This window comes from Rhea pennata, chromosome 5 (genome assembly GCF_028389875.1).
Source record: "Rhea pennata isolate bPtePen1 chromosome 5, bPtePen1.pri, whole genome shotgun sequence".
NCBI classification, from domain to species: Eukaryota; Metazoa; Chordata; class Aves; order Rheiformes; family Rheidae; genus Rhea; species Rhea pennata.
This window is the reverse complement of record NC_084667.1, coordinates 42,591,589-42,614,154: the sequence shown is the minus strand read 5'-3', so window position 1 is coordinate 42,614,154 and position 22,566 is coordinate 42,591,589. Positions and strand designations below refer to the sequence as shown.

The 22,566-nt window shown below is 50.1% G+C and overlaps 1 protein-coding gene across 1 annotated transcript; it reads right to left on the bottom strand.

Moving 5' to 3' along the window:
- Positions 1–1,682: 1,682 nt before the first annotated feature.
- ANO9 (anoctamin 9) lies at positions 1,683–21,916 on the bottom strand. Its single transcript, XM_062576361.1, has 24 exons — positions 21,911–21,916; positions 17,182–17,241; positions 16,907–17,023; positions 16,100–16,236; positions 15,719–15,768; positions 15,144–15,202; positions 14,850–14,932; positions 12,551–12,685; positions 12,332–12,428; positions 11,863–11,923; positions 10,228–10,310; positions 9,282–9,386; positions 8,421–8,585; positions 8,293–8,329; positions 7,577–7,688; positions 7,141–7,198; positions 6,859–6,956; positions 6,045–6,214; positions 5,392–5,544; positions 4,898–5,045; positions 4,012–4,131; positions 3,647–3,740; positions 3,292–3,404; positions 1,683–1,736 (listed from the first exon to the last, which is right to left on the bottom strand). Exons 1-24 carry the CDS (start codon positions 21,914–21,916, stop codon positions 1,709–1,711), a joined length of 2,289 nt encoding a protein of 762 aa, XP_062432345.1. The 3' UTR covers positions 1,683–1,708.
- Positions 21,917–22,566: the final 650 nt, after the last annotated feature.

Below are 22,566 nucleotides of genomic sequence, written 5' to 3'. Positions count from 1 at the left end.
GTATATGGGTAATCTCACTGGGCATCAAAGAGCTGTTTCTGCACTCCAAGTTGACCGAACAGTCACGTGTTGAAGGGTACTCAGGCATTTACAGGCCTGGATGAACAAAGCCTATGTTCCTTTAGCACAGATAACTCTGTTTCAAATCTCAGTCAATTAGTTACTAAAGGCAGACCCAGCAGTGAGCAACACTAGGACGTCAAGAATACACCGATATTAGAATAGTTAGGGTTGACTGTGACATCTACTCCACCATGGCATTTAACTCCTGCTTTCTGCTACATAAAAGCAAGTGAACAAACAAACAAAAAAAACCAACCTTGTGTATAGCCCTAGCCAGCACTGGAAGACTTTTAAGGTAAAATGGTAGAGAAATGTCAGGCTGGCAGGACTTGGGCAGGACTTTGGGCTTGCAGATCATGGTTTGGAGCAAGAGGTGGAGTCATAATCCTTTCTCATCCTACCACTTAGGATTTTCAGTGTGTCTCAATGTATTTGTTACTCCAGTGTCTAAGCACCCTTAAGAGGTTATTTTCTGCTATGCATGATCAAAGTACCAACTTCTTTCAAAGCTACCGATTGGCAGCCCCCCTCGCTGAGGCCTGCCAGGCTCCATGCTAAGCACAAATGCTTGAGGTTCAGCCTTTTCTGATTATCCATATTAAGAAAATAATTGGGAGGGAGGGAATTTCTTTGAGTGATGCAGATGACAAAGCAGGGGGCACAGGCAATTTTAGTGAGAATAGTGAGTCATGGCAGCTGAAGACCCAGCTGCTTACGTCTGCATGGGTATTAGGTTTATTTGCCATTTTGCTTGTTATTGGGTCAGCAACAACTGCTCAGCATTCTTACAGCAGATGCACTGGCTTGGCAGAGCCCTAGTGCGAAAGACAATTCTGTTAACAATTGTATTTTTCCAGAGTCCATGAAAGCAGTGGGTTGGAGCTGCAGCCATATAGTAGTTGTTGTAAGGGCTGGGTTGTGCTGGCTGTCGTGAAAGAGGAAGGACTGAAATTTCTGCAGCAGTGAGGGAACAGTGAGGCCACTGAAGGCAGAGGAAGAGGGGCCAAAGTGCAAAAAAGAGCTGGAAAGTGAGCCTGGATTGAGCTAGCTGGCTTTTCCTGCTAGGTCTCTTTAACACAGAATTGCACATCAAGGCAGTGACTGATGGAAAATCCAGATCATCTTCTGCAGATCAATGTTGTGTTCACCTGACGGCTGCTGGGATACTTCTGAACATACTAGGCTCTTTGCAGGGCACAGAAAAAGGTGGCCAAAGCTGACTACAAAGCAGCTCTTCCTGAGGAGCCGCCAAGCTCGAATCACAGGGACCCACAGGCTGTGCTGGTGGGGCTGTCCTTTCCCTGGGCCAGCTGTAGGCTTTGCCTCTGGAAATGGGAGCTCTTCTCGCCACAGCTGGCAACACGCTGTGGTTTGTTAATAGCATGAAAGCTTCTCCCCAGCTATTTGGCATCCTGGAAAAGCACCATCCCTGTGTCTGCCGCATCTCCTCATGGTCATGCAAGTTTTGGAGTGCTCTGCTCCTGCAAGGCCACTATCACATTGTGGCTTCCCAGTTCAAGTCCAAACTCAGTCACAGCCAGGGAACCGTGTCTCTCTGGGCAGTGCCATGACGGTATCTCCTATGCCTGTGGTACTGTTAGGCTGGGGAGGGGGTCTCAGGTCTATGTTTCTCATTCTCCTCATGCTACACATCAGTAGAGTACTCCATCATGCTGGGGGAGAAAGGAAAAGGATGTCATGGAAGTCAGCTATTCAAATTGGAGAGTAATGGGGAATTGGACAAATATTTTGAGTGGAAACAGGGCCTTTTGCCAAAGATAAATGACAAAATGGTGATACGTTGTTTGTGGAAAATCCCTGTGTTGACAGGGCATCAGAAGCAAAAGTGAACTATGGCAGCATGGTATTTTATGAGCCCTGTGTATCTCTGTTCTCTGCTCTAGCCTGGATTTCAGAGGTGGCACCTGGGACCAGCTTAGCCTTGGAGAGGGGCAGGGTGAGCCCTCCTGCAAAGAGGTGCCCAGTCTGTAAAGCATAGCAGCACTAAGGCCAGCCTATAGCACTGAGCTTTACTGGTTCTGTTTCCAGTTGTGATACTTCATTTTTTTTCACCAAGGATTGAAAAGCTGTAAATAGAAAATTTGGACAAAATGATTCCCCCTTTTTTATTGGAGCTTTTCTTTTTCTAAAAGAAAAGACAAAGACAAACAGACCCTTCCTCGAGTGAGCTCTAATATTGAATCACCTCAGGTGGGACTCATTTTAGTGGCCTTGAGATAACTGAAAGCCAGGCACCTGGGCTAGCCAGTGAGGCTGTTGCTGCTGGAGAGAGATGGATCCTTATTTAAGGGTAACGCAGCTTGTTCTAAAATGAGTGTTTTACACACTAGGGCTCAAGGAATGCTAAAGATCTGCATAACTTGTCCTTCTAATCTGGGCCTTTTTGTATGGCTCACAGGCAGTGTGTAGCCTGTAGCCAAGAGCAGTATTTGTGCATGCCAAAGGGGGTCAGGGCGGCTGCTGGACCTGGGTTGCCCCAGCTGGCTGCCTGTGGGAGCACTGGCCTTTATTGGTGACTGCAGGGTGAGACTTCTGCTCTCCAGCTTCAGTGGATGAAGGTAGCAGAGGCTGGGATGAAAACTAGAGGAGAAGTTACCTAGCTGTCTTGATCCAGGCTAGCATATCTTATTTCTTCTTACAAAAGAGAGCAACAGTCTAGGAGGATGAAGGAGGAGGTGAAGGACATAAGGAAAGCTGTGGTAATGGCTACCCAGGTAGAAATACAAACACCAGCACACAAAGATGAGGAGTCCTGGGATGTTCAGAGCAAAGCAGCCCACTGGGGCCTCCTGTGCTCTGCTTAGAGAGCATGCGTTTGAGTATGGATGGGTTAGACTACTCTTTGGTGCTTCACTGCCTCAACTCCAAGCACTGCATACCTCATGAATAACAAGAGCTGCTTTTGTTTCTGTATAGCTGCAAAGAGAGGCCATGGCCAGCTCCCCACAGCAACCTCCGGTGGGGCTTAGCCTCAGTGGGGCCTGCTGACCTTGAATGGAGTTTGATGGAGTGGCTGTTGAGAGGGCATGAACTCACAGCCCTACGCCTCTGCCTCCTCATGGGGGGACCCCCAGGGCAGCAGTGGTTAAGGTGGTCTTATCATGGGCTTTTGGAGTGAACTGATTTTCCAGCTAGTCAGATCTCCTGCTGGTGACAGTACTGTCTCTGAGGACAGTAGCCCCTGGGACCTTCTCAGGCATCACCCACCTCAGTTCCTTCTGAAGTTTGGTGTGTTTTTCATCCAGTATACAATTCTTAACTGATTGGGGGACATCGGGGACATACCAGGCTGCAATTAGTTTGATGCACAGAGCCACATGCTGCAAAAAGGAAACAGAGCCACCATGGACAGTGAGAGCTGTTGCCAGAGGTATGAGTAGGGAGCGCTGGCTCAGGTGCTCTTAGCCAAAGGCAGGAGCTCCCCAGGCCCGTTAATGTGGCCCATGTGAGTGGCACACACCCAGCCCATTTCCCAGTGCTGCTATCCCCCTGCTTGCCCCAGCCTCCTCCTCTTCCTCCTCCCTCCCTTCCTCTGTCCACAAGCAGCTCCTGTAGCACTCACCTCAAAGAGGATGAGGAAGGCAAGCCGGGCTGCAAACACATGCCAAAACTGGACTGTGTAGCTGTAGTCATCAGCATTCCTGTAATCTCGGTACCTGCAGCACAGCCTGGTCAGTGCCAGCCCAGCCTCCCCCCTGCACCAGACATCACACCCTGCCTGAGCTCCCTCTAGCCAGGCTCCACGGGGGCTGGAGAGGAATCCCAGTGCTGGGCTCCCTCTTAACAGAGGAACAGAGATGACTTCTTCCATTGTCCCTCTCCAAGCCTTACTCTGCAGCCTAGCTGCTCACCATTTACTGGCTGGATGCCACAGTGAGGGGCTGGGGTGGGGGATGCTACAGAACAAAGGTTTAGAGCTGCTGTTACCTGCATTCCTTGATCTCATGCCTAAGAAAGTCTGGTAGTTTTTCAGGCAACTTCATATGTGGCTCAAAGTCCTGGGTGCGGAAGATGGAGAGGCTGTGGTTGATGTAACCTGTTGAGCAGCTGCAAAGGGAGAAACAACATATCCACGCACATCAGCACAGTGGTGAGATGGGGGTTCCTGGTTCACTGCCTCACTGGGAGTGTGCAGGATGCCCTAACTGAAAGCTGTCACTCTTGGATCTTTCTCAGGGATGGAAAGAAATGCCCCAGACTGATTGCTAGAAAGCCTGTCTTCCTGCAGCTTTTAAGATCACCCTTGTGTGTACCTTCTCAGGTGACTATTAATATGGATGAGTACAAACTGTAGCCTCCCTTTTTGGGGGAAGCCAGCACCCATCTGGGTCTTTCCCTCCCCTTCCTAGCCTCCCATTTTCACACAACCTGGGAGGACCTAAAACCCCTGAGACTTTTATCCAGTTTGATTGAAAATAGTGAGTCAAAAGCTGTTGGGGAAGAGGGCAAGGGCAGGAGGGAGCATTGGCAGGCACCCAGGCAACAGCATTTGAAAGTCCTTCCTGTAGCTTTCTGAAGTTACTAAGTGAGTCTGCTCTTTCCTTGCAGGGGTACCAATTTACCCACCAAAGCCTGCTCTCCACAACCCCACACTGGCCTCCAAGTGCCATGGTGATGATGTGAACAGAAGGCTGGCTGGGATGCTGAAGATGGGGTGCCACCTGGAAAACTCTGCTCTGCTCGCCTTCTCCCACACCCTACCACAGGAGACTGCTCAGCAACCTTGGACTTCTGCACCAGCAGCACTGAGGCAGGCCAAGATGTTGTGGGCAGGGCTCCAGGTGGGAGAGAGCTGCTGATTGGCAGCACTCACTCTATGGTAGTGCTGTTTTCTGTCATGCAGGGGCTGTATGTGTACTTGTAGACCTGAATGGGAATGAAGTCGGATGTGATGGCGATCACCAGTCCATTGCCAATGACAGCCAAGATGCCGATGGCCTCCAGGACCTGCAGCCAGATTCCTGTGAGAGAAAAGCAGTCAGGGAGGCCCCATGCTGCCATCCCTGTGCCACTGCTCTAAGGCCACAAACCAAGCCCCAGCTTAGGGACAGGTTTGTCATGTCCAAAGAGGACTGGGTCAAGGAAGGAGAGCTTCCAGCTGTCTCAGCCTCTGCAGTGGCTGAAATAGCTTCTCCTTCCCCAGTCCATGGCTCTTCCTATGCTCTGCTAACTCCATTGTCAAGTAGTACCAGGCCCTGGCACAGGGACACTCAAGAGCCCTGCACTGGGGAAGAGACTTAATACCAGCATCTTCTGTGGCAAACAGCTGCACTGGGGAGTGAGAGCGCTCCTTGGACCGCATCTCACCGATATCATTGGCTTTCCTGGGCACCATGCGCCGGTGTAACTGTATCATCTTGATGGCATCCAGGCGGATCTCGAAGAGGTTGTTGAAGAATGCCAGCAGTGGGGCGAGTGGAAAGGCAGCAACAAAAATGGTGGTGAAGCTGTACTGGATCACTGTGGAAGGAGAAAATGCCATGTGCTGGTGTGGAGGGCACATCCTGCAGTGACCTGACTGCTGTCTGGATTTGTGTCTCCTTGGTTTGCGAGAGTTCTTGGAGTGGGGCTGGGCATGGGATCTCAGTCCCAAAGCTCTCTCTTCTCTATTCACGGGACTGGAGTGGTACTAGGCCAGTTTTTTCACGCCCTCCGTTCAGCATGGGAGGATGTTCCCATACTGGTGCCATGACAGCTTCCTCTCCTTCTCCCATGGCTGGTAGGACTAATGTGTAGAGACTGTTAGCTGCACCACTACTAGGCCTCTCCATCCCACAAGGCTCACATGGAGCTCTAGGCCTTGCTAGCTCCCCTCGGCATGAGCAAAGGCTACCTTCACACCTGCCCCCAGTATCAGGCTCCTTGATATCAGGATCTCCCAGCCAAGGAACGCACTCCTGTATCTGCAGCTAGTGCCCTCTGGGCAGCATTCAGTGCCGCTCCTCACTTGCCCCACATACCCATCTCCAAGAACTCGTCAAACAAGCTGAAGATGTTGACTTCGCTGAGGTGATAGTTGCTCAGCCACAGCTTTTTGCAGGGATCTTCAGCCTCCTCTTCCTCCCCAAACATCATCATGTTTCTCTTCTTGGGGCGCTTCTGCTTCTTGTGTAGCTTGTAGGTTAGCCAGCTGCAAAGGGAGGGAGTGTGTGGGTGGAGGGCCAGGGCCCTGGTTAAGCCAGACTGCCAGACTCCCTCCCTCCTTCCCCTTCCCTGCTCTGAGAGACATGTGACTACTGCTGAAGGTGAGCCACACAGGGCCACAACTAGGGAGCAGCTGGTGGATCATGACGTCATGGGAAGGCCCATCCAGCGTGGTGCAATATTATAGGCAGGTCCTGGAAGCTGCCTGACACCTGGAGCATCCCTGTCCAGCGAGTGCCTGGCCTTTGAATGGGTCTCCGCTCTGAAGCCACTGTTGCGCTCAGACTGGTCGGCTATACGAGTTGGTTTGAGCTGGACTATAGCAGCATGAGTAGCAAAGGGGTATGTGTGGCAGTGGTGCTAGCAGGCTCCTGCTCCCTGGGGACATGGTATCATGCCTACTCTCTGGTGCAGTGCCTAATACTGGTTCTTTCTGGAATAGTTTGTAGTGCTGCCTGCAGAGAACAGCAGGGCTGAACTGCTAGCAGCAACAGCCTTTGACACCTGAGACAAGGTACAAAAAGAAACACTGGGTCCAAGGGCTGAAGTTACTCTCTGTAAGAGCAGAGAAGCCATGTTGCATGCCCAGGAGCACCCAGAGAGCACTCCATGGGCTGGAGAAAGGCTTACGGGACCAGGTACTCCATGAAGTTGCTAATGGTCTGCTTGAGTAACATGATAATGGCCATCTGGATGAAGAGGTCAGTGATGCAGCCGCTGGGGTGGCACTGCGGAGGGACAAGGGGAGAAAGTGGCACACTGCAAATGAACAGCTTGGCCTGAGGAACTGTTTGGCAAAGCCAGACCCCATAGGAGGGAGCTGAAACTTGGCAAGGCCTTGCTGAACAGTGGGGAAATGCAGGGTAGAAGCTTGCGATGTGGGGTCAGAGAGCACTGTGGCAAGTCCCTCACCTCCTCCAGTCTCCACTTGCCAGCAACACGCACGTAATTTCCCGGGCGGCCATTGATCCTGAGCAGAGAAGCAACAACAACGATATCTGCTGAGCCCCACTGTTGACCCCTCTCTTTGGGTGAACATCCAGCTGCAGGATAGTGGGCACCACCCTCTGACTGCCAGCAGAGACAAGGAGCTTCCCCCACCTGCTATGCCCTCAGGGAAAAGCCATGGCCCTGCTGGTGTCCCACTGGCTCACGCTGGTCAGAAAGGGGCTCTGGGAGGAACCCCCCTCACTTCTGCCAACTGCCCTGGACACTGTTCTGACTGTGAGGGTAGAGGAGCTGGTCTGTCCTGGCACAGAGGGCCTCCAGAACTGGTGTTTCCCTTCCCAGCAGAGAGCCAAAGATGCATGCCTCTGCCCTGGGCTCCCCTCTGCCGGATGCCACTCACCGCCCCAGGAAGAAGGCAATGTAGATGAGTGAAGAGAAGTTTGTGAAGAACTGGAAGGTGAAGATCTTCATGGTAAAGTTGTTCTCACGCTGCGAGAAGGTCCGTGGTTTCTCTGGGGACAGGAGCAGAGCCCAGGGGCTTCCTCACACAACAGTGAGACCTTGCCTTGCTCCTTCTGGGGCCCCCACTGCACCTCTCTGGAGACTGGAAAGGTGTCTCCTCCTCCTGTAGATCCCTCCCTGCCCCTTCACCTGAGCTCATCCTGCCAGGAGCCCTTTGAAGGGAGTGAGCCCAGCTCAGCAAAGAGCCACCTCAGAGCCAAGAGCTGGAACAGAAGGAGACCCTCAGCTGTGAAAGAGACCATTTAGTCAGCTCTCCAGCAGCTGCAATAGCTTTGTACTTGCACTAGTGCTCAGCCCCATAGGCTGACTACCCTTCTGAAGCATAAAGTGGCTAGGGAACCAGCTGGCAGCCTGTGAACCTCAAATGAGCTTGCAAGGTATACATGCTGGATGGCTGCTGGCATCCCAATGGAGACCTGCACGTCAGGAGCTGCCTGGTAGATGTTTTGCAGGGGCAGAGGAAGGGAAGGGGCCAGAAGTTTGGCTACATTTGGGAACCAAGGAGGTGCTCTGCTGCAGCCCCCAGGTACCACTGGACAGTTCAGTGCCATGGAGTGTGGGTGCAGGAAGGAGGCAACCCCAGGTTTCCCTTACCCAGGTCACAGAGATAGAGGGCCACACGCCTGTTGACCTGCAGGAGAGAGGTGTAAAATGAGAAGGGAGAGCTGACAGCAAGAGAGCAAGGAGAAGGCCCACTGTTCCCCCTGCATCATGCTCCGTACCTTGGTCATGATGACAATGGTGAGGTAGTGTAGCACAGCCCCTGTCATCACTGCTACTGTGTCGGCCTGCTCCCGGATGAACTCAAAGGTGCTCTGGGTGAAGAGAGCCATTGCCATCACCCTGTAGATGACGAGCGCATGGGCGATTCCGATCAGCACAGCGATCTGTGGAGAATTAGGGAAGTAGAGAATGACGGGAGTGGAGTGGCAGAAGGTGGTGCGTTGTGGGTAAGTGCTCTCTTGTGCTGCAGCAGAGCGGTGAGGAGAACTGAGGAACACCAGCCCTTCAATCACCATGGCACCATTCACCAGAGTTCGTTTGGTCATGGCCTCAAATACAAGCCAGTGCTCTTTGGGAGAGCATTATCCCCCTTACAGGCTCGTAGTGTGGATGTTTCTGTCTGAACTGTTTGTCTAGACTCTTTCCATTGTCCCACAGGGAGAAACAAGTGTCTAGGGGACAATTTGCCTCTTCCTACCCACTGTGTATCACAGTGTAGGCCCTGGCATGCTGCTCCTGTCTTGATCCTCGCTGCTCTCCACTGCAAAAGCAGAGACTTTGGCCCAAATCCATGAAGGGCTGTTGACCTCTACCATCAGCTCAGCAGACTGTGAGGCCCCCAGATCCTTGTGATGGGCACAGACCTGCTGTAACAACCTGGTTTCAGCCTCCAGCAACAGGGCACTCTGTTCTGAGGCCCTTTTCCTGCAGCAGAGCAAGCAGGAAAGAAGGAAGTCCTACATGCCCTTCAACCAGAACTTCCTATCATCACCTGGCAAGCATAGCCACACAAACCTACACTCAGAGCATGCTCTGGCATGATGCACCCAGCTGGCAGGATGTCTGAGTAAGGCACATACCATGACCAGAACCAAGAGGATTACGATGGTGCTGCGGAAGTAGGAGTGCTGGTACCGCTGGGGTTCGTGCAGAGGGTTATTGATCAGCTCCATAGCCAGTTCCTCCTAAAAAGATGAGGAAGAGACAATCCATCAGAACCATGCGTAAGTAGTGGCAAGCCCAGGGGTGGTTGTGCCAATGGAGATACAGCATGAGCAGGGCCAAAGGAGGACAAGGACCTTGATAAATGTTTGGCCTGCAGAGGTGTGCCCAGCAGGAACAGACTCGGGCAATGACAATATATGTATGGTTGCACAAACAGGTGCAATGCAAAGAGATCCAGGCACCTGAACTTCCTAGCAGGAGAGAGAGCCACTTACAGGGCTACCCTGTGTTTCATCAAGGCTCCCTGCACCATACCCTTTTCTCCCGAGAAGCCAAGCGAGTCTGGGACACCATCTGGGAAGCATTGCCCATTTGCCTGTGGACTGATTGCTTCTGCTTTCCTCTGCAAAAGCTATTAAGCCCTCATCATTTTGCTGACTGGCCATCCAGCAAATACCTCTCAGGTTTGAATTAATGAAAAATGTAGCTGACATTCTTCTATGCAGGGGTTGTTATCTCTTTGGGAAGTAGCTTGCAGGGATGAGCTCCCAAGGCAAGCCAAGGCAAGCCAGGCTAAACCACAGTGGCATGGCTGGTCCTGATTAAGTTCAAGCTCTCGTGCAGGTGGAGGGGTGACTAGCAATGGCAAGAGGTGACTAGCAACTGCTCCACTCTCTGGAGGCGTCTGGTCTATCTCTCCCAGGACTATCAAAGGAGCCAGGGGTTGACTTTGCCCCTTGCTTATGGTCATCCATTAGATGTCCACATCCAGAGAGATGGGCAGGGGGGTGCCTGTGCTGTGTCTCTTCTGTAGGTCCTACCCCGAAAGAGAAAAGCACTAAGGAAAGATGACATCCTCACCTCATCATCATCCCACTGGTACAGGTCCCAGTTGGTGACCACAGTGGCCCTCTGTCTCTTCCACAGCTCCAGGAACACAGTGGCTGCAGGCAGAAGAAGGGAGCGTTATGATGCTCAGAATTGGCTCCAGAAAAAAAGTTGCCCCTCCACACTACAAAGTGGATCAGACAGTCACATTACCATCCAGCCTCAGGGTGAATGAACCCAGACCACCCTTGGCCCATGAAGGAGAGGCTGCTGACAGCTCTTAACTGCTGCACCAACTCAGGGTGCGGATCCCAAGTGGAGCTGGCTGGACATACAGACACAAGGGTCAGTTTTCTCACTAGTGCTGGCTGGGATAGCACACACTCACTAGCACTTTGGAGCATCCACCTTTGCATCTCAGCGACCAGGAAAATATCCAAGATGGGTGGCAACCAGCACTTGGCTTGGTGTGGAGAGAGGGATGGAGGTACATGCATGGGTTTATACTGGGACTCAAGCCACCTCTAGTGACTGCAGAGGCTTGGCATAAACTGGAATAAGCACCATGGCTATTCTGTTGTGGTGAGTGTGATTACGTGGAACCAGCCAGCCAAATTATTCTAGATTAGTGAAAAATATGCCTTTACAGTGGAATATTTAGCACTGCACCCCAGTATGGCTATGCCTCTGTTAATTCATTTGCAGCCACACCTTCTGTTAATCTGGATTAACCTTCCTGAGTTTATCCCCATGTAAACAGGCGCGTAGCAACATCCAGGATCATGCCTATGGCCTCCTTGGGTCACAGCCTCACAGCCCAGCCCAAATGCGTATTAATTACAGTCACTATAGTGTTTGTAACTGAAAGAGCTGTAATAAAATCAAGTGAGATATGTAGCTAATGTGGAGTTGCGGTCATATTAGATCAGAATCTAGTGGTTTGTTGTACTTATTCCACAGGAGCTAAGAGATTATTCAGCAATTGGGAAAGGGTTAATAAGGGATCTGCTGATCCTTCCTTCTCTCAGCTGGGATCACTTACAGGCAGCTGCTAGAAAAGTCTCTAGTTCAGACAGTAAGAGGAAGAGTTTGCTGGGTGACTTAGAGGAGGCTGTGATGAGGGAAAGGTGTAAAAGCTATCATGCAGAAAAGATGAGGAGTATGTGGGGAACAGTAGGAAAAAGCTGGGGTGATTTTATCCCTTGCTGTGTCTGGAAGGGGAACTGATGCTCCTGGAAGCAGAGGAGCTAAGGGCTTTAAAAGTCCATGAGTAGAAAATGGCCCTGTGGGCCTTGAAGTATGTGTTGGAGGTTGTAGTCCACTAGAAGATGGAGAGTCTGTCACCCTGGCTGAAGGTGCTGGGGTGATGGAGGCCTGGCAAGGGTGAAGTGCCAAGACTGAGCTCTAGAGGGGACTACTCAGGGCTGGCTTTGAAACTCTTGTCCAAAGGTACTTGAAGACTCCCCTCTTCCTCCTGCTATTGCTCTGTATCTGCTCTGCTGTACCCTTCCTTCTTGTGTACTGAGCTGCATAGCTCTGCTGGGGCTGTGGGAAGTGCTCAGTCCCAGGTGAGCCATGTTGGTGCCCTGCTCTTGTGCACCTGCTCTGCCCCTGTGCTGTTCCCTTTTCCGAACTCTGTTTACTTGCTGCTGAGGTGTTGACACCTACCCCAGATTGCCATGAACATGGCAAACAAAACTGTCCCCTCGTTGTCAATCATGTGAGTGACCTGGAGAACAGGAGAGCAAAGAAGAATGTGACTTGGAGACAGCTGAGTGTCAGGGCTGTGGCATCTGGGGGGAAGGCTCTGTGCTCACACAGTCCATGGGAAAACAGGTCTTCTTGCCAACCCAGTCTCCCCAGAGATAGGTAAAGATGTTTTAAGAGGGGCAAAATGCAGGAAGGTGGTAGGTACTGGAGACTTGTTAGACTGTGGTATAATTTCCTTTACTTTGGTGGTGATGGAGGCCTGATATGGCTATACCACCTCCTTATTACAGAGGTTACGGGAAATCTTCTGCATAGTGTAGCCACCTTTCACAGGCAACTCTTGTTTCTAGTGATGTGGGCACAGCATAAGCTGGAAGCATTTGCCTGTCCTTTGCCCTGAACCTGTCACTAGAAGGGAGCTACCTACCTTGGCATAGGTGCAGGTGTCAGAGAGCAGCCAGAATGGGCACTTTTGATCACAGAGCGGGCACATAATGGTTGTATTGGCTTCACAGATCTCCTTGCTAGGGAGAAGCGGGAAATGGAAAGCAAAGGAGAACAGCAGTGGCTTAGCTTCCACTCAAATCTGCAAGCATGATGAAGGATCATGAATGGGATGCATACCTGGCATCCCCAACAGTCTTACCTCACCTGACTGGAGCTGAAAACTGTAATCCCAGCCACAAAGACCAGCAGTCCAACCACTGCAGCAATTCCCAGCAGGTAGGTGTACCAACCCAGCCAGGCAAAGTACAAGGCCACCTTCTCACCAAAATAACCCCTGGAAGGAAAGGCTGCAGGTGAGATGTGCTTCAGAGCCAGTGAAGGAGGCCATGCTGCCAGATGCCACTAGAAAACACTGAAGATCACTTCCACCCCTTAACGGACATCAGGTCCAGGAGGGGAGGTGCTCTCTGTATGTCTGGGGATTTGGCTGGGATTTGGAGACTGGAGCTGGAAAGAACATGAGTGGGCAGCAGATCATAGGGGACTTCAGCAGCAGCATATGCAAGGTAATGCCTAAGCATTATAGCTGGGCTTCTTTGCATGTGGGCTTTAAAAGATTGTGTGAGGATGTAGCAAAGAGCTTTGTGGACATCATTGCAGGGCAGCACAGCAAAGACCTGCTCAGAGCACAGCTCCAGCTGAGGAGCGAATGCAGAGCAGAAAACAATGCGAGATTGTTGTGGCCATAGAGTTAACTTGATCTGTAGTGCCTAGTATGGGGCATGCTGTCATATGGGGATTTGGAGTGGCCCATAAGAAGGCTACTCTTGCTCTCAACCAACCTAGAGGTTGAAGCAAACTAAAGGGATGAAGTTTTTTGTTTGTTTTTACCTTGGTTAATGTGCAGTGCTTAGAGGGTAGGCCCTCCTCTGAGCTTGTTGCCCTGGGCTGCTGCAGAGAGAGTTGCTCTCATGCAACGTCCACCCATGTGATGCTGGCATGCTCCTGGAAGTGCTGCTTTTTCCCTTTCATGAAGGGAGCCCAGAGGGACTAATTCAAAGGGAGAAGTGATCACATTAATCATACCCCGGGCAAGAAGGGGAGGGAATGGTTGAGAGACCAAGCTGCAGTCAGTGTCTACAGAACAATTTTAAAAATGGGAGATTAGAAGGAAGATTGCGGGCTGTGGGGTACAGTATGTCTCAAAGCTCTTACCAAACCAATTTCTGTTCTGATTTCATCTGTCTTCCTGCAGTTCTTTCACTTTTTTTTTTTTTTTTTTTTTTTTTTTGAGTGGCAGCATCTCAGTTTTTCTGAGATGTGGAAGAGGTTTGGAGGTACAGACAAGAAGTAACTGTAGTTACTAACTGATGTATCTGCCTTCTCCCCTATATTCCAGGGGAAATAACTTTCTACTAGTAGTCAAAAGTGGTAACTGGCTCCCTGACCTATGTAAGAAATTTCATGCTTGGCTCCTTAACCCCCCCAAGATAACAGTGGGTCCTGATGCATGCTCAACAGAAACAATGATTTGTCTGACCCTGCCCACTGAAGAGGCATCAAGACTCCCTACTAGACTTCTTAAACTATAAGAAACATTTAAAGAAGGAGAACACAACATCCCCATTCTAGTATTCTGTCTCCCTAACAGACCCCCTTGAAAACTCTATGATTCTTCCTCTCCTTCCACTGGCCTTGGAGAATTAATCAATGCTCAGTGCTCTGTTGTCCCTTGAAGATATACCACCTCTGGTGTGCAACTTGATTTTTCATTTGTTTGTTTTCTTTTTTGGAGGGAAGAGAGGGGGCGAGGGGTCTTTGTCATAATGATTGCTAGAAGTTTAGAGACTTCTGCCCAGACTTTATACAGGGTGATTTTTTTCAGCCCCGTTAGTTTGAAATTTTCTCAATTACTCTAAATATTTGACATGTCCTGCCTGCATTCTGGTTTGTATCTCTGTCTTGCACAAGTAACAGAGGTCACAGCTGATCTGCTTTGTGAAGACAAAATCTGCAGAAATGCCTTTAAAAAAAAAAAGAAAGAAACAAAACTTCTGCATTATGCTTTTTTTTTCCTCCCTTCCCTTTAGAAATAAGAGCTGTGCCCTTTGTAGTTTTAATACAGCTAGGGCATCCCCTTGTTGCCTTTAATGTCCCAAGTTTAGCCTCAGGCCAGATGTGCTGTGCTGATGCTTTTAAACACAGGAATGGAAGGAAAGGGTGGTTTAAAATGAAACAGGCCAATTAAAAACCAGTGCAGATGTGGGGGCTGTTTCATACTGCAAAATTAGCAGACAGAGCCACAGAATACCCCTTAGGCTAAGAATTTAACAGACTTCAGAAGAAGTCCTATGTGTATGAGAATAATCAGGCTCAAGCTAATGATTTAAAAGAATGCCCAGGAGTTTGAGAAGGGATATAAACCTCTGAGTTTCAGGTGGTGGCTTACTGGGGCCTCTTGGCTAGATGGGTCAGCTGTGCCTCTCTGCCTGCATTACCTGATATTCTCAATTGGCTGTTGACAAAATATATCTCTCCATCGAGCCCATTTCTCCTTTAGGAACAAGCTTTTCTCTTCTTTCTGGAGAGCAGAGAAGTTGGTCAGACACAGGAACATCAAGGCAATCTTAATCCGCAGGCTGGCTCCCCAGGCTGCCATCTGGAGACTGGTCATGCCCTTCATCCACACACATGCTTACTCAGCCTCAATTAACCGAAGGTCTCCCCCACCCAGCCTTGTTCCTCTGCCTCTCATGGCTTTTACTGTCAGGTACCTGCGTGCTCAGCCTCACCTCGTGCAGTGGAAATGCTGCCTCAAAGACATTCTTTTTCATCAGGTCACGCAGCTTCTCTGATAGCAGAGTAGAACAGGGAAGGTTAGTGAGATGAAGCTTTGATCTCTCCCCTGCATACTCCCAGCCAGGCAGAATGACCCCAAACCTTTCATGAAGCTTTGGGGGAAAAATGCCTGGGAAAGGCTGAGCTATTCCAAAGGGATCAGTGATAATCCTTCTGGTTGTGCTACTCTACCAGGCTGCGTTGGGGGTGGCTCTGGGAGCAAGCCAGGTAGGAAGACCCTTAGGGACAGCCAGAGAGCCAGCACCCTGCACCTATCCTGCTGATGTCTGAGTCTTGGGGTGCCAGGGAGGGATGAGCTATTCTGGGGACACAGGACAGCAGCAGTGGGCAGCTGAGGTCAGGGATTTGGAGATGGGGAATAGCAGGCTGTTCTTGACTACGAGTCCAAATCTCCCTCCAGACACAGTAGCAAATCAACCTCTCAGGATGAACCCCAGCTGCCAATTCAAGCTGTGCACTGCAGCAGGGATAAGGGTGATGTAGTGGCCCATTATCCACATTCCCTTACCGAGGTCAGGAGTCACTGTGTTCTGCAGGATGAAGTTCACAATCCGTATCCTGAGCAAGGAGAAACTGGGGTTAAAGGCTGTTCTGGGAAGGCAGGCTGGCTTTCTGGCCCTGAAAAGCAGGGCAGCAGGAAGGAAGGGAGAAGAGATGCACCAAAATCCAAAGGCAGAAGGGGGAAAGAAAGGATAACTTAGCTGTGGACAGAGAGGAGCTGGCAACTTAGCACCAGTTGCAGTGGTAGGTGGCGTTCTGTGGAATGGGAATTCCTGGGATGCCTAGAAATGGGAAGCCTGGCAAAACCCTGAGTTACACTGGAAAAATCAGTGCTAGAGCTGAGGAACAGGACTGCAAGGCATAGATAGTCAGTAGCTCAGCTCAGTACCTGGTTGTCACTGGTACATCATGATGGGCACCGGGGCTTTGCAACCTGCTGTCTGGGTTCCTCATGAGCCATTGGTATTTCCGGAAGATCCATTTTGGGGCACGGACTCCATAAAATAGCTTCTTGTCCTCAATTTTCTAGGGGGTGGAAGAGAAGGGCTGTTAAAGCTATGCTGTCTGAGCCAAAGGCTTGGCCAGAGGGACTTCCACTAGGAGGGCAGAGGCCTGCATGAAAGTGAGGGCAACAGACTGCAGAGCTCCCTTTTTTCCAGGAGAGTAGAGATGCAAAGGTCCTTCAGCTCCATGCTGCTTGCTGGCTCTGATCTCTCACTGTGGTCTGATCCCTGATGCTGGGAAAAGTCTGTGGCCTGATTTCCAAACCCTCCTTTTAGTGGTGGTGGTAGGAAAAGGATTATTGCGGCCTTTGTGTACCCAGTCACTGAGCTGGCTAGATGCTATCTGTCAGGCCAAAACAGGCTCAGGTAGCCTGGTCGCATGCTGTTACTGGGGATGGGGATCTGTTTTGAAATAACCCCAGGATGGGCCAGAATCAAGAGGGCATCACAAGGCACAAAGCAGCAAAAGGACGGTTTGGTGTTAATTCCCCTGCAAGGCCCAGGGGCTGTGTGAGTCCTGGGGCTGGTGTCTCCCTTGGTCCGTGGTGTGTTTTACAGCACTGGTGGGGAGACTGGCTGGATGATTCAGGCCTCTCCCAGCTCCTGGGATGCAGGAGCCTGAGCTATGCTCAGACCTTGGGTACTACAAGATATCCAAGTATCTGCTGCCTTTCCCTCCTATGGCCCCTCACCTTGATGGTGAACCCCTTCTTGCTCAGCTCATCCAGGAACTTCTTCCTCTTGATCTCCTTCTCACTGCCCATTTGATGGATGTCACTCACGAGGATGAAATCCCACTCCTGTTCATCCTGCCCATAGAAAACCCCAGGGAATTAACAGGGATGAGTTTCTTCCAGCTTCTCAGATTTGGGGGAGAACAGAGTCAGCCCCTGGCTGTGACATCCTTCCTTTCCCCCTTTTGGAGTTGTGCTGAACTCCCTGTGAGTGCAGAGGGAGCAAAGCTTACCAGGGCAAATGGGTCCAAATCATCAGGAAACTCTCTCCAGGGAGTCAACAGAATTTCATCCTATGGAAGAGAAAACCGGGAGAGGCTTCAGCGTGATTTCTGGGAGTTCCCATGTCTGGACTTGGAGCAAACTTGTTCCTGAAAACATCTAGAAGGCATTGTGACCATGTGGATCAGAGCCTTATCCCACTTATGGAGCAACAAGACCAAGCTGCTCCACTCTAGCTGCTAAAAGCAGGTGAGAACCACTTCTTTTTCTTTTCCCCCCTCTCCCCTCCACCCAAACTCTGCACAGAAACCTGTCTCTAATAGTACAGACAAACATTTTGCACTATTTTATGCTGACCCAGCACTGTAGTGGTCTGCAAAGGCTCTGCGAGACTGTTTGGAGTTCAGAGCATTTGGCAGTAGCAGAAGAAAGGCATCCCAAAAGAAAGCATGGGCAGGATGTACTTGGGCATCCCCTAGCCTATCCCTCTTAGGGGCAGAGGGAGGTGTGTAGCTACACTGGATGGACAAAGCTAAGAGTGTTTTTTGCCTATCAGTCAAGCCATTAGGTCAAATAAAACTGCTGGGAAGAGCAGGGTACATCCCGGTGCCAGCCTGTTTTCCTTCTGGTTTATCTGAAGAAGGGGGAATAAACGGTTCCAGAAAAAGGCAGGAGAGACAGCAGGTCACCCTGTAGGAAAGAAAAGCCTTCCAGTGACATCCAGATCCTAGGAGCCTATATCCCATTCTGCTAGTCCTGATTATTGCTAGTGCCTCATTGGCAGACCTTGTGACTCTCTTCTCTCTGCCTTTTGGAAGCAGAGGAGATTCATGTCTGTTACAGTGTTGGGGCCGAGTTTGGGAGGAAATGAATTAATGAAGATTGCAAAGGGTGTTCAGAAAGCAGGTTTGTGATGTGGCCCCACAAACAGTTATGCTGCTATTCCCAGGGGCATGGTGACACAGCACAGAAGCAGGAGGCAGCTGCCAGGGGATGGGGATTATAATCAGTCTGTGGAAAGAGTGGCCAAACAAGTTTATCCGGCTGTCATCTCCAGAGCTGAGTGGTGATGGTGCAACCAAGCTGTGCTGTAAGATTTGGACCCCAAGCTCTCACTTAAGAACTAGACTATGGTACCTGAATGGTACCAGGATGAGGAAAGGACTGAAACGCTCTGCCAAACCTCTCACATGGAGCCTGGGTCCTGAGTTCACTCAAAGTGAAAGAGCTGTGTGGAGACTGGCAATAAAGAGCCAAACTGAGAACGCAGCCAAAGGTTAAAACTCTGCCAGAAAGGATTTCATCGGTGGACAAAAGAAGGTGAGAGTGTGTTGTCTTTCTGCTTACTGATGCTCCTCATTTGACAAGCATTGCTGAGAGTGAGGCTGGGAGGCTTGAAAAGAGGGACTTTCATTGCAGAGGTGCTGTTAGAGTAGGGACTAGTGCTGCCCACTGCCAGACCTAGCTCAAGCTGCAGAGGGCATTTCTGGTGCTGTCGTCTGCTTTATCACAGCCCTGAGCCTCCTTTGAGTTGGGAGAACTGGATTTTTGCTCTCAGCTCCCCATCTTGCCTTGGTTTCTCCACATTGCTCCTACTCTTACAGGTGGGTAAGCACTTAGCTGGAGCAGAAACTCTGCTTGCCCTCAGCCAAGAGCCTGTGTCCTGGCATATGGGGAGGGAGCAGGAGCCCTCATTGCAGCTCTGCCCCACCTGCTGATGCTGGCACAGATATAGGCTGGCACCACCTCTCTGCAGGCTGCATTTTCATTCCTGCCTAGATGATTTCTCTCAGCCTGTATGCACACCAGTCTCATCCTGCAGAGATTGCCTACTGGGGCTCCCAGTGTTTCAGCTCTACCAGTGACCACTGTGATGTGGAGAAGGGCGTGGTACCTTTTTTTGGTGGTGGAGTAGAAAAGGAGTACATTAGATTTTCAAGGTATTCTCAGATGTCAGAAGCCAACAAGTTTACACTGCTGTCCTATTGGTGTTAACCACAGCTGAGGGTGGGAAGAGGTGAGTGGACATGCTAGCACCACATCTTCTGTTTCCAGGTCATCCCTGGCCCCTCATCTGCAGGCCTGGTACTCTGCTTGGGAGGCAAGGCATCCTGATGAGCCCAGCTCTTTCCTAGGAGAGATGCTGGTAGGATTATAAAGGCAGGCTTATAAATTGGCTGCATCCAGCCTGGAGCTTGGTCCTTATAGCCAGGCTGAGGGGGTTGGAGGCATCTGGAGTAACAAGGCCCCTCACCCCCCAGCTGCAGGGCTGTTCCCCTGCGCCACAGTGTTGTGCCATATCTAGCATATGTGATCTACCTGTGTTGGGGATAAGGGAGGAGCATCTTTATGTACTGGCATAATGCAACAATACCACATGGTGCAGGGGGCTAACACACCCTTCAAGTAAAGTAGCTGCTTTGCTCTTAAAAGCTGCTCTGGAAGCTGCTTTTAGGGAGAAAAACTGCTACCGTGCTTTCTTTTCCTTTCAAGATTTGGATGAGAGTGAGAAGACCCCTATCACAACAGGCATAAACCCCTTTCTTGTCTCTCTTCCCTCTCCAAGCTATATCCTCTATAGCCTCCACTCCTTATTTGGGTTTCTCTAGAACTATTGTGATACGTCTCAGTGTCACTATGCAGCACAGTATCAAGGTAATGATCAAGGTAATGTTTTTCTTCCCCCCTAATTTGTCCATAATTACATACCACTTGATAGCTCTCCGTGTTCAAATCCCCACCAGCTCTGCATACAGCTTTGTGGGGAAGCTGCTCCAGACCGCTGACAGTGGTATACTGGCTCCTATGGCCATTTCACCCCTGCCTCGGGGTCTTGGCCAGCATTGAGGCTGGCCCTGCACAGCTTCAGCAGGCCACATGCCTCTATCAGCACTCCTGACGTCTTGTGTGACCAGATCCTATCCCTGCCAAGGGCTTCTGAGTGCTCCCAAAACAATGAGCACTGACTTTAATACCAAGAGGGACTTCTTACTTTTCACTTTTCCAGTCAAGTGCTAAGAATTGGTGGGACGTTTCTTTAGGTCACCAGTGCATAGCTGTCTAGGCTATAAGGATGTCATGATACTTGCATCTTTAGCAGCTCGGCAGGCTTTTCTCTGTGTTCCCATAGCAACACAATTTACCATGTGGTACCCCCTTTGCAGGCAGAGTGAATCTGCATATGAGGGAGCAGGCTGAAAGCTGGGAAGTGGTGGTGAACTTGCAAAATATTTGCAGTTTATTGCTTCACAGAAGGGGAACTGGAAACTGCAATAATGAATAAAAAATATCTTGAGCTCCAGAGGGGGATCTTCAAACATATGGTTATTACAGTGTCTGTTCAGCAAGCTTAATGCACTATGGTGGCTACTACAATGCACATGAGTTGGGCTAAGCATGAGGCAAAGGCAGGTTTAAACCCTGGCCCCTGGGACTGTTATGCAGCAGCCCAGTCTGTTCTTTGGGCCAGATGTAATTTGTGCTAAGGGGGCAGGGACTTCTGGTCACTAGTAGTCCTACACCTACTTTCAGTGGCTCTAGTTGCCCAGGCTCACAGCTCTCTGGCAGGATGAGGCAGCTGGACAGGTGCTTTGTGCAAGCAAAAAAGCCTTGGGTTGTATAAAGAAGGAGTTGTATAAAGTGTGGACTCTAATCCTTGCTATCAAGGAGGAAGGTGGCAGTTTAGCTCTTTCCTGACCCATGTTTGGAGCAGGGTTGGAGCCATGTCATGTAAAGGTGTAACAGAAGTAACCTGTGCAATGAGAAGCAGTAATTTTAATGTAGGAAGGATTTACATGCCCTAAAGAGCACTTGCTTCTCTCTAGCTGGGTCTTGCCTCCTTGAGAGGCCAGATCCTATCCCTGCCAAGGGCTTCTGAGCGCTCCCGAAATAATGATAATCGTACCTACCTTTGGGTTCCTGCCCATAATGTAGTCACCTGTTATTTTTTAGGCTGAGGACCTGGCTAGGATTATATATCCTTGTTTTTCTTTCTAACTACAGGTTGGTGAGGGTTTGGGTGGTTCCCACCACACACAATAAAACCAAGTCTTTATCTTGGGGATGTTTCCTACAAATGCTTCCCTTCTCCCTTCCCTTCCCTTAAAGCCCTTCCGCCTTATGTCATAGTTTCCTAAGGAATGTGATAATCTTTAACTGAGAAGACACCTATACAATTACCATCTGTCCCAATCTAAGGAAATTTGCAAGGCTTTTTGAATAAAAAAAAAGTTTGTTTTTTCTTTCAAGCTACAGAAACAAAGCTTTGTAACTCCCTCTCTTCTCTTGTTTTATTTCATGGACTCTTGAAACACCAAGGATGTCAGCTCTCCTCAGCCTTCCCCCACAGAGAGAGGTAGGGAGTGGGGAAAATCCTGCTGATTTACTCTGGTAAGTCTAAACTCTGGCATCAACATCTGGAGCTGTGAATGGCCCTTCTGGCCCAACCCCTCTGCACCTTTTGGGGTGGTGTGGGGAGCTTGGCTCTCTCTCGTTCCCAGGATGCAGGTCCTAAAAGCAAGCACAACACACTGCTTTCCCTGTGGCATGTTCGTAGTAAGAATGAGATTGCTTGCTGGGAAGAGGAACTGAATCTTTTTACTACGTTTTGAACACTGGAGTACCTAAGGGGCTCCAAGCACCTGTGTAGTAGAGCACAGCATGCCATATTTCTAAGGTACAAGTGGTTCAGAGGTGCTGAAAAATAATGTCCTGGAAATTGGTAAATAGTTTGTTTCTTACCCGCATGGTGAAGTGGAAAGTCTCTGTCTTTCTCCCTCTCTCCTTTTGTTCCTCCTGGCAGATCTCCTAGGAGCTGTCTCTCAGGCAGATGCTGTAGCTGTGACTGCAAGCAGGACAAGCTGAGAGCTCCTGGAGTTTTGCTGCCAAGTGTGGTTTGCTTCCCCAGCTCCTCTCTCTGAGGTCTCATGTGAATTGAGTGGTGACTTGACTTCCGTGTGGGACACTCTCCTGCCTTGGGAGGGAGCTGCCTCTGCCTAGCAATGAGCAGAAATCAAGGAGGAGGCGAAAAAGCTGCCCTTCACCCTCATTCAAGGAGTGGCAAGCTCAGTACCGCCCATCAAGGTATGCAGGTAACCCTTGGGAGCTGGCTTTTGCAGCTCTAGTCAGATCTATTGCTTGGTGGGAACACTTCTGGCTCCCTTGTCTTCCTCTTCTGCCCAGTGCTCCTGTACCTCTCTATACTAGTGCTGCCTGTGGTCTTATCCCCAGAGAAAAAAGATGTCATAAAAAAGGGCCAAAAGGAGGAAGAGGATCTTAGCAGAGGCTTTATAAAGCATTAAACTACTTATTACAAGAAAGAAATTTAAAAAGATTACAGCTAAAAGAGGAGAACAAGGCAGAGATATGTATAACTTGCCTTGTTCTGCTCTTAGGCT